A 16,466-nucleotide genomic window follows, 5' to 3' on the forward strand; every position below is an offset into this window, starting at 1 on the left:
GCCGGAGGGCTGAGCTGCATGAGGCGGGCCGTGTCTTTCAGCTCAGGCGTCCACCCGGGAAGCCGCCAGTTCCGGCTCCATCTGGGGTTTGGGTGGAGGTGGCCCCCTCACCTGGGGGCCTGGAAACTGAGCAAGGAGCCGCTTCAACCCTAAAAAGCACAGGCCCGGGGCCTGCTCTCAGCCTCCACCCGGGCCAGCGCTCCTGCCTGGCTCGGCTGCCCCTGCCTCTCCGCCCCTCTAGGAGGTGAGCTGGATGCAGGGGAACTTGGTCTCTTTGAGCATCGTGTCCTAGGACAGGGCCTGCCAAGCGGGCGGTCCTCACGGAGCACCGTCAAATGAAGGAACCCGTCGTCCACTTCTCAGTCACAAAGCTGCGAGGCTGGAGCATTGAGAACGGTGGACTCGGGGTCCCAGGCAGCCTGCAGGGCAGGGGCAGACAGTGAGACCCCCATTCGTACTCGTCATCGTGACATCTTTGAGGATGAAATCGACTCTTGTTTCCGAAGTCAAGGTTAACTTCTTCCAAGACGCTTTCTCCCTAAACCACCCCACACCCACTAAGGTGTCTTTACCATCTACAGGCATGGCTCATCTCAGGGGTCCTCATGACCTCTGCTCTCCCCTTGGGGCCCGTGACCCTCTCAGCCTGTTTCTGAGGCAGGGCCCCATGGGGCAGGGCTGGGGCAGGTGGAGAAGAGAAGTGATGGATGGCAAGAGCTGTGGCCTGAGACCAGTCTTCCAGCCAGAATAAACCTCACCGTGGTCCCAGACTTGTGGTATGAGCCCGAGTCCTTTCTTTTCAAAACTTTTGTTTATTTACTTGGCTGCATGGAGTCTTCGTTGTGGCTCACGGGATCTCTAGTTGTGGCATGCAAACCCTTCATTGAAGCTTGTGGGATCTAGTTCCCTGGTCAGGGATCAAACCCGGGCCGCCTCCTTGGGAGCTGAGTCTTGCTCACTGGGCCACCAGCGGAGTCCTAGCCCCTCCCTTTCTCTCTCCTGCACCACTGACTCCATGCTTCTGAGTGTGATTCCTCATCGGCAAAGCCATATCTCTTGCAGGGTTATGGAGGGTTGCAGGGAGTTGAAATCGTGTCTGCAGTGTGGACAGGCTCTGGCACCGGCCCGCCCTCCACCCACACCCACTTCCACACTTCTCTTCTCCTTGACGTTGGAGGTAGGCGAGACAAAGCGACTGATCCGGGCGTGAGAGTGACAGTGGACTCGGGAGCTACCGAGTCTACCTCCTCACTTCACAGACTTGTGAGGAGGACGGAGGAGGAGGCCGGCCCAGCATCGTGACGTGAACTAGGGACGCGGCTGGGACTGGGTCCCCGGACGCCTGGCTTTCATGCCACGTGATGGAACGGATGCTGTTAAAAGGCTGGTCCATGGAAGGCTTTCAGCCGCTGCTTCTCAAGGGGACATCTCAAGGAGGCGGTCCAGCACCGTCCCCAGGTGCCCCGGGGCTGGGTCCAGGCTGCCTGGGCTCAGGCAGCTTACCAGCCTGGTGACCTTGCCAAGCCTGTTTACTCATCTGAAAAAGAAAGATGATGGCACTGGTACCCAACTCATAGAAGGATCGTAAGGATTCAAACCAGGCTCTCCATGTAAGGGCCCAGACTGTGCTGACTGCTGGGAGCACAGCGAATACTTGCCATGGCTTTCAATATATCACAATGTTAATATCAAAATCATAGAGAAGCATCTAGAAAAACTTCATATCTGGAAGCAATTTTAAAGATAATCAGTTTCAACCTCCAGGGGCTAAGTGTGGCCTTTTATAGATATGGGCTACTCCCGTGACCTCCTTCAGGGCCCTTCTGCATCCTACAGGTAGCAAAGTCTCGTTATTTAAAGATGTAATTAGCATTTATTATGGCCAGCATATTAGGTTGTAGATGGTCCCGGTGTGTGACACAATGGACTTGTATTTTTATGTGCGGTCACGTGTACTTCACAGGACGATGGGGCGCTTCTGTCACCGGTGTGCCCTGAACTCGAAGGCCCATTTTATAGGGCTTTTATAAGGAGGCTGGTCGTGTGGAGGGGAGAGCCAGGCTTGATGGGAATGGAGGCTTCGCCATGTATTAACTGGTGACCAGGGGCAAGCTACCTGCTCTCTGGGTCAGGGAACTGCCTGATGATGCCCAGCTCTGACAGACTGAGGCTCAAAGTGGGATCTTACAGCTGGAAGCGATGGTCCAGGTCTGCAGGGGGTGGACTTGGCTATCTATGACATACTGTTGGTCACATCTCTGGCTTACTTGACGCTAACTTCTTAGGGACCTAACCCTCAATTATCAAACTATTTCTATTGAAACCATGACGTGCTTTACGATATTCTGCTCTGCACGTGGCTCCCAGGAATGCATTATGGAGAACAACTGGGCTGCTGCTTCTAACACCCACGTCTCAGGCAGCCAGAGAGTGACTGTCACGTGGGCCCTAAGACCGTCCTCAGGCTTCTCCATTCTTCCTCACAGCATCCCTGACAAGTGCAGCTTCTGAGAGTCCCCTCTACAGGGCAGAAAGGCAAACCGAAGACATGAGCTGTGAGTGTCAGCTAGAAAAGTGAGCAGAGGTGACATCTGGAGGAAGCCCTGGGCCGCACTGTGGCTCAGCACGGGATGTCCGGCATGTCAGGAAGGGCAAAACTCTGCTCAGGGTCTTTTGCTTAATGGGGGAAGGCAGGGTGCGCTGCCTTTAGAAAGATTTCCATCAACGTAAGTCTAAAACATTCAGTTCCTGTTACACACCAGATCCCCTGGTGCCAGCGACCTCTGGGCCTGAAGACAAGACTATAGGAATGAAGCTTCATTAGACATGTCCCCAGGGAGTCTGGGAGAACAGATGCAACTTCCTAGGGTAATAAATACACCACCAGGCAGTTTCAAAAGGTCAGGCAACCTTCCAGTTTTTCTGTAAGGATCTGGGTAGGATTCGAGTTACTTAGTTCATATTACCTTAGTTTACCTTAAGTTAGCCAGTCTTCATTCATCTGTTAAAACCTACTTTTACTGAGCCCCTAAGATGGGCCAGGAGCCCATTTTAGGAGTCGAGTCTGGAGTTTCAGAGACACCCACTGCTCACACGGTGTTGCCCTGGGGAGCCCATGTCCGGGATGGGGGTGGGGGTGCTACCCTATGGTTTTACATCTCACGTCTGGTCCTGGGTGGGCTTCGGGCCCCCACCCCTTCCCTTCAGGTCGGAAGCTGTCTTAGCGCCGAGCCTTTGGACAGGACGGTGCTCCTGCGTCAGCCTGGGAGCCCCCCATTCACAGGGCTGGTCTCTGCCCTGACCCCTGGACGAAGGGAGGCGGGCATCGGGCTGTGCGGGGCGCAGAGTGGAGAAGGACTCTTTTCCTGGAGAGAAGTCTCCCGCGGCCCGAGCTGAGCGCACGCTTTACTCCTGAGCGCGCAGGACGGGGCCAGAGGGCGGCTCCCCGGAGGCGGCCTCACCTCGGCAGGTCGCGGCGAGAGGGACGAGGACAAAGGGAGAGAAAGGAGGAAGCCGCCACGGTCCACGTTCGGGACTGGAAGCCCTGCCCCCGAGAGCGCCCGGCCCGCGGCGCGGCGCCCGGGGCTCCGGCGGAGCGGCCGCGGCGGGGAGGGGGCGGCGCGGGGCGGGGCGGTATATCCAGTCTGGCGGAGGGCGGGCCCGCCAGTCCCGGGGCCCGGACGGCGGGTGGAGGCGCCGGGAGCAGCCGAGAGCCGTCGCGCTCGCGGACCATCGCTCTATGGGCACAGGGCGCCGCTGAGCGCGAGAAGAGCCCGCTCCCGCAGCCGCCCGCACCTCGCACCGCTCGGCTCGCTCTCCAGGCCCGCGCCCCGCGCCCCGCGCCCCGCGCCGCCATGAACCACTCGCCGCTCAAGACGGCCTTGGCCTACGAATGCTTCCAGGACCAGGACAACTCGACGCTGGCTCTGCCGTCCGACCAGAAAATGAAGACCGGCACGTCGGGCCGGCAGCGCGTGCAGGAGCAGGTGATGATGACCGTCAAGCGGCAGAAGTCCAAGTCTTCCCAGTCGTCCACCCTGAGTCACTCCAACCGAGGTAAAGGCCGGATGCCCGCCCCTCCCCGACGCGAGGGGCGCGCGCGTCCCTATCTGGGGGCGCGGGGCAGGGTCCGCGCGGAGCGCCCCAGCGGCGCCCCCGGCCTTCTGGTCCCCCTTGGAGCCGCGGCCCTGACCGCTCAGCGGCGGACAGTCAGGACCGACCTCTGGTCCAGGGGTTCTCTTCCCCAGCCGGCTCCGGGGGTCTCTCCCCGAGTCCGATCCTGCCCAGCCGCCCGTGGTCGTGCGCCCCTCACCCCTCCCACCCCAACGTGCACGGACTTAGCTGTGGGGTCCCAGTCCTGGGCGGAGGGGGTCACCCAGTGCCTGGCTGGGATGGGCGGGGAGTCACAGAGCCCGACGAAGGCCCAGGAGGGGCGCGCACTCCGGCAACCGGGCACCGGCGGCAGGCGCCCCTGTGACGGCCCAGCACTGGAGCCTCACAGCAGTGTGGTTCCCAGGTGGCCCCAGGGCAGCGCGGACGCTGGGGGCCCAGCCCCGGGAGGGGTTCAGGACGCCCTTTCCCTGAGCTGAGAGCTGCCCCCTCTCCCTCGGGACTGTCTGCCCACTCATCTGGTGTAGAAGTATGCCTCTTAGAGGCCAGAAGGCAATTGGGTTGGAGGTCAGAACTGCCCCTACCCTGGTCTGGGCCCTGGTGCTGGGCACTCCTTAATCTAGGCATGGGCCTGGCCAGCCCCACCCTGCCGCGCTGAGGTCCCCCAGCTGTCGGGGGAGGGCAGGAGAAAGGGGCAGGACCCCGAAACTCAGGGAGGAAGGTCTGATACCTGACAGGCGCCTTAGTGGAAGTTCTAGACCGCAGACTCACACAAAGCATTTCCCAGTGAGAATTACATGTAAGTCAGCGGGTACCTTCTACCTAATTATTTAGTTAGTTAAGTTTGTGAGAGTCCAGTCAGTCGTATACAGCTCTTTGGGATCCCATGGACGGTAGCCTGCCAGGCTCCACTGTCCATGGAATTCTCCAGGCAATAATACTGGAGTCGGTTGCCATTTCTTTCTCCAGGGGATCTGCCCAACCCAGGGACTGAACCTGGGCCTTCTGCATTGCGGGCAGATTCTTTACTGCCTGAGCTACCAGGGAAGCCCCATAGTTTAAGGCCAATAAGGAAGCTGCAGACTGTAAACCAGTACAGGTCAACCAAGACTTATTCATTGAAAAAAAAAAGAGGTATATTTTTCAAGAGCTCTCGAGCTCATGAGAGAGTGGGGTAGACGAGAGTAGTAAAGAGGAGGAGACAAAGGGGATGGACCCCCGCCCGTGGCCCACACGCGCATGCACACACGGGCATGCAGGCACACACATACCAGCTCTCTCTCTCACACACACACACACACACGCACACGGCAGCTCGCGGTTTCTGCCTCCGTGCCTTCTTCTCTCCCCTGAGTGGCCCCAGGTAGAGCTGAGGGCGAGAAGATGGCTGGCAGCGGACTGCTCTGCGCCCAAGCCCCCCACTCCTGAGGCTCTGTGCTCCCCGCCCTGGCTCCTCTCCCGCCAGGCCCCACTCAAAGTCACAGCTTCCGGAGTGCTTGCCACCTTCCCTTTTGCTTGGGGCCTCGGTGGCTGCTTCCAGCCTTTTTTGGAAGTAGGACTGGAAAACAAAGTGGCCCCTTCTGGGCACCGCGAGGTCACCACTCACGCCGGCTTCCTCTCCCTGGGGCGGGACTCGCCGGTCCCTCCCCTCCCGCTCCTCCCTGGCCTGAGCTGGGGGGCCGTAGCTCCGGAGAAGACAGCCAGTCGAAGTGCCCGATGCCCCCTCCCCGGCCCAACTGGGTGCCTCCCTCGTGGCGGGTGACGTCCACCCCCCTCCCCGCGCCTCCACCCCGAGGTCCGCGGGGGGCGTCAGCAGGAGCTCATGGACTCTGCCGATGGCCGGCGTGTCCGCTCTGAGGGCTGACACTGTAGGCGTGTCCCCTTTACCCTTGGCTTGGGCCAGTTTCCCCAGCGGGCGCTGTAACTGGGTGAGGCCGTCAGGCCACCTGGAGCTGGTGTTTCTGGTTTGTCTGGCTTTGTCTTCAGAGGGATCCCCTCCTTTTGGCAACCGCCGCCCGGGCGCCCCCGGTTTGCTCCATGACCACCTCTGCCGGCTCCGGTCTCTCTTTATCCCGTTGGTTTCACTCTACCCATCTGCTCTGGTTCCCAGGAGGGGTGACGGGGTCCCTGGGGGGACCACACGTCAGGCCGTCCCCCTCTGCCCCAGGACAGACTTGGTTCTCCTTCCGTTTCCCAGGACAGGAGAGCACGCTTCTGTGAGGTCTTTGATTCTCCCAGGCCCCCGCCCTGGCTCCGGCCCCACGGGGCTGCTCTCCACCTGGTCCGGGAGGGGCCTGGAGCCTTCGAGGATGGTGAAAGGGGGCCCCGTGGAAGGGGCCTGGGGCAGACGCCGTGCCCTCCCCCAAAACCTGGGCCCAGAAAGACGCCCTGCCCAGCCAGGCAGTCCCCAGGGAGGGAGGGGGTCTCTGGGGCCTGGAGACCCTGCCGGTGGAGTCTGCTTGGGACCTGGCCCCCCCTTTTCCTGAAGGGGCTCTGGAACGTGGCTGCCCTTGCTTCCTGGGGGTCCCCGTGGGCAAAGGGTGTAAGCCCAGGTGGGAAGCAAGAGGCGGCCCAGTGGGAGATGGGGGCTGGAAAATGTGACCCCCTCGAGGGGGAGTCCACGTGGGGTGGACGTGGGGGAAGGGGCTGGCGCACTCGTGTGGCCCCAGAGAAGGCTCTGCCACACTCATGCCCTTTATGCTCTCCTTGGAGCCTCTGCTGAAAGCTGAACAAGACTGCTCAGACTCAAATCCAAACCTGCCACCGCCACCACACACACGCACACACACACAGGCACGCACACACCCGCATGTGTGCGGAAGCACACATGCACACACACACAAATGTACATGCACACATGTATGTGCACGCACACGCATGCTGGAGCCCACTCCCTTCCACACACCACTCCTCACTCCAGGGAGTCCTGACCCGCCCGCCCTGCCCACTGCCCCGAGATAGCGTCACCACGGGCTGGGGGTCCCGTCTGCACCCTCCTCAGCAGCACCGTTTCCTGCCCGCGACGGGCAGAGGTGGGGGTGCACGGGGCAGGCATCCTCTCCCCAAAGCCCTCCTGGTGGAGGCTTGCGCCCGGGGGGGTGGCGCGGCACGGCCCCATCTCAGGCCACGCTGGCCGGCTCTCTGGCCTTGCGTGCGTGGGCCGTGTCTCAGCACGAGCCTGCGCCCGGGCCGGGGGTCTGCTCTCCGCTTTCTCGGAAGATGTCCCGTCCTGGGCACAGGCCAGGCTCAGACAGCTCTGCTGGGCTTCTCCCTTGGGACCAGCGCTGAGGCGCGAGGAGGGCGGGGTGTCTGCGTCAGCCTGTCCCAGAGCAAAGTGTCCTGATTAAACCTCACAGGAGCCAGTGCTCCTTGCTTCACAATGCCTCTTGGCTCGGAGCTGAGGATTTAGCCAGCATTTCCACTGGCCTGTTAAAGCAGATGCAAAAATGCCGAGTATCCTGGGTGTTCCACGGCACATGCCATTTCCCGGCACCTTGCTCCTTTGCTAAGCTCATTGACAGAGATTAAAAAAACAAATAAACAAAACAAACTCCTCGCCCCACACACCAAACTATCAGTATCAATACACCAGTTGTTCTAAGTTTAAAATTCTGGGAGCTACCTCTGCTATAGGGTATGACTCCTAGAAGGTGTGTGATGTTTGAACAAAACAAAATGAAGGAACGTTTTCCATGGAGCGGAAGGTAGCCTCGTGCAAGGCTCTTTATTGGTACGCACCTCTGAGGCACGCACGTGTGCACACACATACACACTCACTCCCTCTTGCAGCTTGTGCAGTGGTGGGAGTCTGACTGGTCCCAGGAGGCTTGAGCGCTCTCTGGAGCTGTTGCCAGCTGCTGTGTGACCTCAGGCCAGCCCTGCCTCTCTCTGGGTCTGTGCAGCCGTTAGAGGTGGGGCGTGATCACCGCAGATGTTTCACTGGAAGCAGATTGTATGTCTCACTGCCTCTGCGGACCGTTTCCCCAAACCACCTGCCATGGCAGAAAGCCATTCCTCGCAAGACACAGCCCTCCCAGTCTCCCTCCAGGAAGCATCGGATCACCAAAAAATATCTCCCAGTGACTGCTCTCAATCGTGGCCACACGTTGGCACCGTCTGGGAGTTTTAAAGAATGAGCCTGCCTGGGTCCCACCCTGGAGGCTCTGGTTTAGTTACTGTGGGGATGGTGTGGGCAGGTGGACTTGCAACAAAATTCAAGAATCCTTGTTCTTGTCCCCATCCTCCCTCAGACAGAGACCCAGTGTGGGGATCACCCCATCCCATGCACACACACACACACTCACACACACACACACTCACACATACAAATGACATCCAGCGCGGCAGTAGCTGGGGACAGTCGTTTACTCTGGAAGCCCCCGCGGGGCGAGCCCTGCCCAGCCCGCCCCCGCCATGCCAGCCCAGCCTTTGGCCCAACCCGCAGGCTCAGTGGTGGCCGCGCACACATCATCAGAAGGAGAAGCAGGTTCCGGCAGAGCTGGTTTGAGCACGCCCTGGCCGGCCCTCGGGGTCACGTGTGCTGGCGAGGGACGGGGGAGACGGGGCTGGGGTGGCCCAGGCCGCTCTGGTGTCTGTTCCTACACGTGCGCAGGAGTGGGCAGGACTGTGCCAGGGCGGCTGTGGGACTGGGCTGAACGCCCCCGTCCAGGGCCGGGTGGCGCAGCCAGAGCCCCCTGCTGGCCTGGGCGAGGGCGGAGGGGCCGGCGCCGGGCTGCCGGACGGTCCAGGCGCCCCAGTGTCTCCCTGCTCTCTCACCGAAGTCCCTCTTACTGTGGGCCCCGCTCTGCTGGGCATCCCTCATGGAAGGGATTTAGGGGGTGAAGCAAAGGCGTTTTCAGGGCCAAAAGGTGGAGGGCGTCCTTTGTCAAGCTTTTGTGTGGAGGAATCAACGTAAGCGCAAGAGAAGCCGGAAGACAGGCCCTCGTGGGGCGGCCCGAGGTCCCCCTCTCTGAGGGCGGGTGGCTCGTGGGGCGGGGTGTGGGGGCTGGTCGGGGGCGGGGGGACTCTGCCGTGGAGCAGCCCGGCCAGCAGGCTGGCCATGTCCTGACGGCCTCCTCCAGGTGGAGTCCCGTCCCGGGGTTGGCGTGGGTGGGGACCTCCCCCCCCCCACACACACGTGCACACACACGCGCGCGCACGCACACACATACACACACACACACACACACAGCACAGAGTGTGTCCAACAGGCGGCCGCATGCCGACTGGCTCCGCAGGAGGCCCGGCCCCCCGGGGGTCTTCCCTAGGAGGAGCTGGCCGGGGTCGGGTTGGGGGAGCGGGCGGGGCCCACCGAGAGGAGAGCAGGAATGTTTCAGGTGTGGCAGGCGTGGAAAGCTTGGCGGTGGAAGGATGAATCACCCTGGGAGGGTCCGCCCGCCCGGCGGGGGAAGAGTCCAGGGCGTCCTGACGAGGGCTCCCCGGTAACCCGGGGCGAGTCGCCCCCTGTGCGGCCCGAGGGGAGGACCCCAGGTGCTGTCGTCTGCGGGGTGGGTCTGAGACAACTTCTCCCCCAAGCGCTGACCTGAATGAGGCTTCTGTGTGGGCAGAGCGGCTGACAGTGCTGACCCCACGGGGAAGGCAGACCTTTGCCCTCTGACCCCAGACTTCTGGGGGTGGGAAGACACCTCTGGCAGACACACGTTGGACAGAGAGGCCCACGGCCCTTCCTGAGAGGACGTGGGTGCTGTGCCCCCCGGGAGGTGGGGTGAATGTGGAGTGAGAGGTGCTGGGACCCTTCTTCCCACCCCCCGCCAGGGCTGCGGCCTTGGGCATTCTGGCTCCGGTCTCTCCCAGTTTACGGACCAACAGGGACCTCTCTGGGTGCGGGGGGACCTGGTCGAGTGGAGTGAACAACCCCAGCCCCCTGCTGCAGGTGCGGGGACACTGAGCCCCAGGGCTGGGCGGGGGGCACCATACCTCACCATGCCCTGCACCGAGAGGATGGGGACCTGGGTGCAGGGACCAGGTGGGGGTCATCGCGGAAGGCTTCCTAGGAGTGACGTCCAGAGAGGCCAAGGGACCAGTGGGAAGCCGTGGACCAGTCAGAGCTGTTGCATCACTCTCGGGGGGAAGCTCCGTCTTCTTCCTGCTGCACTTGACTCCGAGGGTGGTGCTTACCAACCAGACCCCCGGGGTCAGGAGAGGGAGCCCTTGCTTCTGCCGTGGGCACAGTGCTCACAAACAGCTCACCTCCTGCCTGCACCCCTTCGAGTATCTGGCATGCTGCAAGGTGTGACTGCAAGTATGTGAAGTCTCTGGACTCCCCTCGAAACCGCAGCCCACAAGCAGCTGCCTCCCGCCAGAGAAGTAGTGCTGGCCGGTGTGATGGCAGCCTCATTCTCACAAGGAGGCCAGGCCAAGTGGCTCATGGTGGGAGTCAGGCAGTCTGACCCCCAGTGGCAGGTGATCTTGGGAAGGTGCCTTCAGGAGCTGCCTGGACGGGCCTGGAGACCTTGGTCCAAACAAGTGAGAGCTACCACCCACACCTGTCACCCCCACAGGCCCCCTGGGTCACAGGAACTGGCCTTGGCTGATAGGGTACTCCAGAGCCACGGCAGAGAACTCCCCCACTGTCACGTGGAGGGAAGTAAGAGGGAGGCGGGCAGGGGCAGGTGTTGGGGAGGAGACGCTTCAGCTGGTGACCAAGAGGACAAGTGATGTCTCTGCTGACAGCCTCCCTCTTGAGCAGGGTGGGGGCCCCGTGGGAACCTGCCCTCCGTGGAGCCTCCCGGGGATGCCTGTCCCAGAACCCCATGTCTGTTGCCAGCCCAGATTTCCATCCAAAGCAGCTGGTTGGCCCACACCCGCCCTTGGGTGAGGACTTCCTCCCCTGTGGGACCCTGGTCTGTTCCCCCCGCCCCACCCAGAAGGGCTGCGGGAGTGGGCTGGATGGAGGGGAGGTGGGCAGGACACCAGCTGTCAGCTGCCTGCCCTGGGGTCCACGCCCGTGAGATTGCCCCCAGACTCCTCCTGAGGAAGGTCACCTTTCCAGAGGGGCAGCTTCCTGAGAAGGGAGGCGGTGTGGCTGCCTGGTCATCAGGGAGCTTGGAGTAAGTCACAGCCTCAGGAGAGCCCCTTCGGGAGTCAGGCCTGGGCCCAGGGCACCCTGGAATGGGCAGACCTCTTCGGGGACCCTGAGGCTGGCAGCCAAGCAGATGATGATGAAGCCTTTGGTGCCCAAATGCTTCCTTGCTGAAGCCTGTCTCTAGAGACAAGAAGGCCACTTCCCTGAATGCCGTGAGGTGAGAGTTGCTATGATCACACAGCCATGGGACCTGGGGGTGCAGAGAGGCCACCCCTTCTCTCTCCAGAAGAGGAAGGCCAGGCCCAGTGCAAGTGCGTGCCAAGTCTCTTTAGTCGTGCCCAACTCTTTGCGACCCCATGGACCGTAGCCCGCCAGGCTCCTCTGTCCATGGGATTCTCCAGGCGAGAATACTGGAGTGGGTTGTCATTTCCTCCTCTGGGGATCTTCCCCACCCAGGGATCGAACCTGCTGTCCTGTGCCTCCTGCATTGGCAGGTGGGTTCTTTACCACTGAGCGACCTGGGGAGCCCCCACCGAGGTCCAGAGCCAGGACCAGTTTCAGCACCTCTAGCTGCAGGGCAGGGGTCTCTGCCACAGCCACTGGCCCCAGCAGCCCTCTGTGGTGGGGGCCTGGGGAGTCAGGGGCAGGACCCCTCCTGTGAGCTGTCGGGGTCACCTGGCTCTAGACAGGAGGTGGCCCGAGGTGGGGATACACATTGCAAAGCCGCCCCTGCCCTCCCTTCTCTCCCAGCCGGGTGCTCGGCGCCCACCCCCAGAGGTGCGGGGGTCTGAGGGGCACAGTCCCCAGGGAAGAGTGGACTGAGCCAGACCCTGCCCCTGGAGCTGAGCTCGGGCCCTCTGACAGGATCCATCTTCCCCAGGGCCCGAGGGGCGTGGGGCCAGCCTTGCTGCGGACTCCCAGGCCGTCAAGCCACAGCTCCTGGTCCTGGAAATGGGGTGCCAGACGGGATGCCGCCCGGGTTCCAGACCCAGGACAGCCCCTCGGGCGGAGCTCGGTCCCAGGTTTTGAGCTTGGGTCCACGGACGATTCCGATTCCACGTCTGTGGCCGAGGAAGTCAGGCCGGGTTGGCACAACACGCGGCGTGAGCGGAGCCCTGGGCAGGTCACCGTCAGCTTCTAGGGCAGCGGGCAGAGCCGGGCTGTCCTGAGGCAGCCCCCCCTCGCTGTCTGGTGAAGGGGCTGTCTGTCCAGGCCGCCCTCTGAGAGCTGAAGCCACTTTGCCCCTAATGATCGTAATGACGCTCCGTCCTCCGGCGGACCCTGTCATCTGCGGGCCCACACGCTCTGGGAAAACAGTAATTACTCCTTCCTGGACCTTTGAGGTCGGTGGCTGCTCCCCCTTTGGCGGCGGGGGCTCCTGGGAGAGGAAGGAGGCCCCTTACCCCATCTGGGTCAGGAACCAGAGTCCGCCGGGCGCGGGCCACATCCTCGGGCGCTGCCCTGTGGCCCTGACTGCAGCCTCTGGGCCCAGCATGTCCACCTCCTGGCTGTTTCCCCTGAGCGGGAAGGCCGTCCTCATGGAGCGAGGGGTCCTGCTTCCCTGGACCGGGGCGGCAGGGGCCCCAGGCCCCCCAGGCCAGCTCCTGACCTGTTGGTGCCAGCCCACCACAGGTAGACCCTGGAAGGGGGCTGCCCAGGGCCTTGAGAGCTGACCCGCAGCCATGCGGCTGTGCCGGAGGCGGGCAGAGAGGGAGAGGCTGGCACAGAGCTGCTCCCCGTCCTCCTGGTCTCCTCTGAGGGTGCCGGCGCTCGGGGGACAAGGGCTGGGGGCAGCGCGGGGCCGGCACCGTCCTAACGCCTGTCCTTGCCCCCAAGGCTCCATGTATGATGGCCTGGCCGACAACTACAACAACTACGGGAGCAGCAGCCGGAGCAGCTTCTACTCCAAGTTCCAGGCAGGGAACGGCTCGTGGGGCTACCCGGTAAGGAGCCGATCCTGGGCGCTTGCGGGCACGGCCCCCGGTTTGAGCAGGAGAAAGCGTCCTGGCTGCTGAGAAGGGGGTGGGGGGCAGCAGGGTCCCCCAGGGGAAGCCCCCATCTCTGACCGGTCCGTCTGCTTGGCCATTATTTCACATGTGGCGCTACTGCACTCCTTCCGGGCAGAGTGGGTATTTCTAAATGTATCAAATGAGAACATTTTAGAAAAGGCGTAAAGAAAGCATCTTTTTTTTTTTAAGTCCATTTTCTCATATGTCTGATTTACTCATGGTTCTGAAAGAAGTTTGATTCTTGTGGTCCGGTCATGGGCATACTTAGAGGTTTCTAGAAACATCCCCAGGGGCCCCCTCCTCAGTGGGTGTTGATGACCAAGGACGGGACTCTGGAGGTCCCCTGGGGGGGCGGGGGTGTCCACGGCGGCCAGCTCTGGAGTAAGAGGGTGTGTGCCCGGGGCTTGAGTTTATAAGTTGCACAGACCCACGTTGAGATTCTAGTTGTGCTGCTACAGGGCTTGTGACCTTGGCCGAGAGTCTTCTGTGCCTTAGTCCCCCCACAGGTAGGATGGGTCCGACAAAGTCTATCTCTGGGTTGTTGTCAGGCCTAAACGAAACAATATGCATTGAAAAACCTGAGCATAGTCCTTCTTAAGAAACTTTTTTTGATTAGCACGAGACTATCCTCGATGCCTTCAGCCAAGCCCTGTCTCCGTCCTTCTCTGTGGCCTCACCGCTGCGCCCGTCACCCATTACTGGGCAAATACCTCTTTAGCCCTAACTCCACGCCAGGCACTGAACCAGATGCTCTGGTTCAACCACACAAGCCCACACAGGAGTCTTCTACTCCAAATCGGGGTGCTGGGTTAGGTGACGCCCAGGTTTCTGCCCAGTCTGCAGATTCCGTGGCTTTATTTTTGCTAACGTCCACATCAGCCTGTGCTGCTCCAGGAGTTCTGCGAGGCTCCTCGGCCTGGGCAGCGGGGACAGCTTCTCCAGGGGACTCGGCTCTGTGCCCTGGGGCTTGGGTTTCGGCAGCTCTGGCTTTGAGCCCACGCTGCTCACAGATGTCACCCTGATTGTCAGGGTCCCGGGCAAGAGGGAGGTGGATGGTCTACAAGTTAGATGTTCTCTGTCATCCCCTTGATTCCTTCCTCCCTGAGGTCTTGTTGAGGCTCATTCGGGAGGACTGGGCTTCCCTGGTAGCTCAGACAGGAGGACTTGCCTTTCTTGCATGTCTCAGGTTTAACTAGGTTTGCTGTGCATTCATTTGCCCTCCTTTTTCAGATTCTTGATGTCAGTTGATAACACCAGTGCCAATAACTGATGAATGCAGTGAGCCCAGCAGGTCGGTAGTTCAGGCACAGATGTGAGCAAAGGGCTTTGACACATAGACTGATGACCGGGCAGAATCTGGAGATGACTTACAATGCCGTGCAAAGGGTGAGGAGAGAGGAGGGCAGGTCCCTGGACGGGTCCAGCAGTGAGGATGAGTAAGCTGCTGACTGAGCAGTGTGTGTGTCTTCGCGGCGGTGCGTTGCCCAATAGGAACCTGGGCACCCGGGCGCGAGCCCTGGGCACTGTGGCCCTGGGTGTCGGCGCTCCCCTCCGTGGGGGCTTCACCTGCCCTGGGGCGGGGGCATCCCCCAGGCAGCGTCCTCAGGTGGGCCGTGAGGGGTTGTCTCAGGAGACCTTTGGACAGGGCCCACGCGGAGCTCTTCCCAGGGGTTGCTCCGAGAGCCTGAGTGTGGCAGGGCTGAGCGTTTCTTCTGGCCCCCGCCCCCACCCTCGCGGTGCCTGCCTGCTGACACCTGGTGAGAAGCCCTCCCTCCCGGGCCTCCTCGCTCCTTCTCCGCTGGCGGGACTTCAGACATGACTCAGGGCCGGCGCTGTCGGGGCACGTCCCGGCTCCGCTCCGCTCAGGAGGCTTCTGGGAAGAGCGCACGGCTGCGCGCACACGGGGATTTGGCGGCGGGAGGGGCGGGGGGCGGTGGAAGAATTGACGCCGGAGCCAGCGCGTGTCAGCCAGGATGGCGGAACCCAGCAGGTCGGGACTCGGGCCGGGGAGCAGAGGGCGAGCAGCGGAGACGCCAGGAGAGCCTCAGGCCGAGGGGCTGTCCCAGGGACGGAGTGCCCAAGCCAGGGGGCTTCAGCCCCGCCCCCTCCCCAGAAACCGGCCCAGAGGGCGGGGTGGGGGCGCGCAGGCACGGACCCTCCTCAGAGGAGCCTCCAGCTGCCCTCGGAGAAGCAGGGAACTGGGAGAAACCCAGAGAGGACGCCGGCAAGGCGAAAGCAGGCGTCGGTGGCTGAGCGGCAGGACTGTACCAGCCCTGCCATTACTCGTGACCCCTAAAGGTTTTTATAAAATATACTGGTCGTTAGTGCCATTTTAGGGGCCCCCTAACAAAACCAGTCCCATTTCTGTGTTGTCAGGATCTGTGTTTGAGCAGAAATGACAGTCAGCCCTCTGAGAGCCTCACTTCTCAGGCTTGAAACATTGAATCAACTTCAGATAACAAAGATTGGTCACCCCTGAGCATGGATTTTATCTAAATATGCCAAGTACCTGTGGACAGTTCCAAAAAGGAAAGTTCTAAAGGTGTTTAAAAAGACGTATGATTCTACCTTATATTCTATTTCAGCAATAGTCTTCTAATTTAAAAAACGTGGACGAGATGTATATATGTGTTTATCAGTCTCTCAGTTGCGTCCGACTCTGAGACACCATGGTCTGTAGCCCGCTAGGCTCCTCTGTCCAAGGGATTCTCCAGGCAAGAGTACTGGAGTAGGTTGACATTTCCCTCTCCATATATATATGTCATCATATTACTTATACTACTTATAATCTACAACCACTTATATCACAAGTCAGCCTTCCCAGGTGGCACCCAGTGGTAAAGAACCCGCCTGCCAATCCAGGAGACGTAAGAGGCAAGGGTTTGATCCCTGGGTCAGGAAGATCCCCAGGAGAGGGCATGGCAACCCACTTCAGTTCTCTTGCCTAGACAGTCCCATGGACAGAGGAGCCTGGCGGGCTACAGTCCACAGGTTGCAAACTGTTGGCCCTGCCTGAAGCCATGTAGCACACATGTACACACACATCACAAGTCAAGAAAATTTAACCTAGAGGGTGTTTAATAGAATGAAGCAAAGTGAATCTGATGCACCATCCAGGGGCTTGAGGAAAAGAACCGGTCCAGAGAAAACTCTTGGCTGGTCAGTTGTCTGTTCTCTTCTGGTTGTTCCAGCCTCCTGGCCCTCAGAGACCGAATCTACGGGGCGGCATCGCTAGAGCCCAGAGCCCAGAACCTTGGGGAATGGGGAGCGGGGAAGCTGAGGTGAAGGGTGGGGCATGCCCA

General features: G+C 61.0%; 1 protein-coding gene across 1 annotated transcript in view; it reads left to right on the plus strand.

The window, feature by feature from the left end:
• Window positions 1-3,796: 3,796 nt before the first annotated feature.
• PKP1 (plakophilin 1) overlaps window positions 3,797-16,466 on the plus strand; it is a 38,581-nt gene continuing 25,911 nt past the window's right edge. The window contains exons 1-2 of the mRNA XM_061161297.1: window positions 3,797-4,056; window positions 12,992-13,098. Coding sequence (XP_061017280.1) covers window positions 3,855-4,056; window positions 12,992-13,098 — 309 coding nt within the window. The 5' untranslated portion in view covers window positions 3,797-3,854. The remainder of the gene's footprint in view (window positions 4,057-12,991; window positions 13,099-16,466) is intronic.

This window comes from Dama dama, chromosome 14 (genome assembly GCF_033118175.1).
Source record: "Dama dama isolate Ldn47 chromosome 14, ASM3311817v1, whole genome shotgun sequence".
NCBI lineage: Eukaryota > Metazoa > Chordata > Mammalia > Artiodactyla > Cervidae > Dama > Dama dama.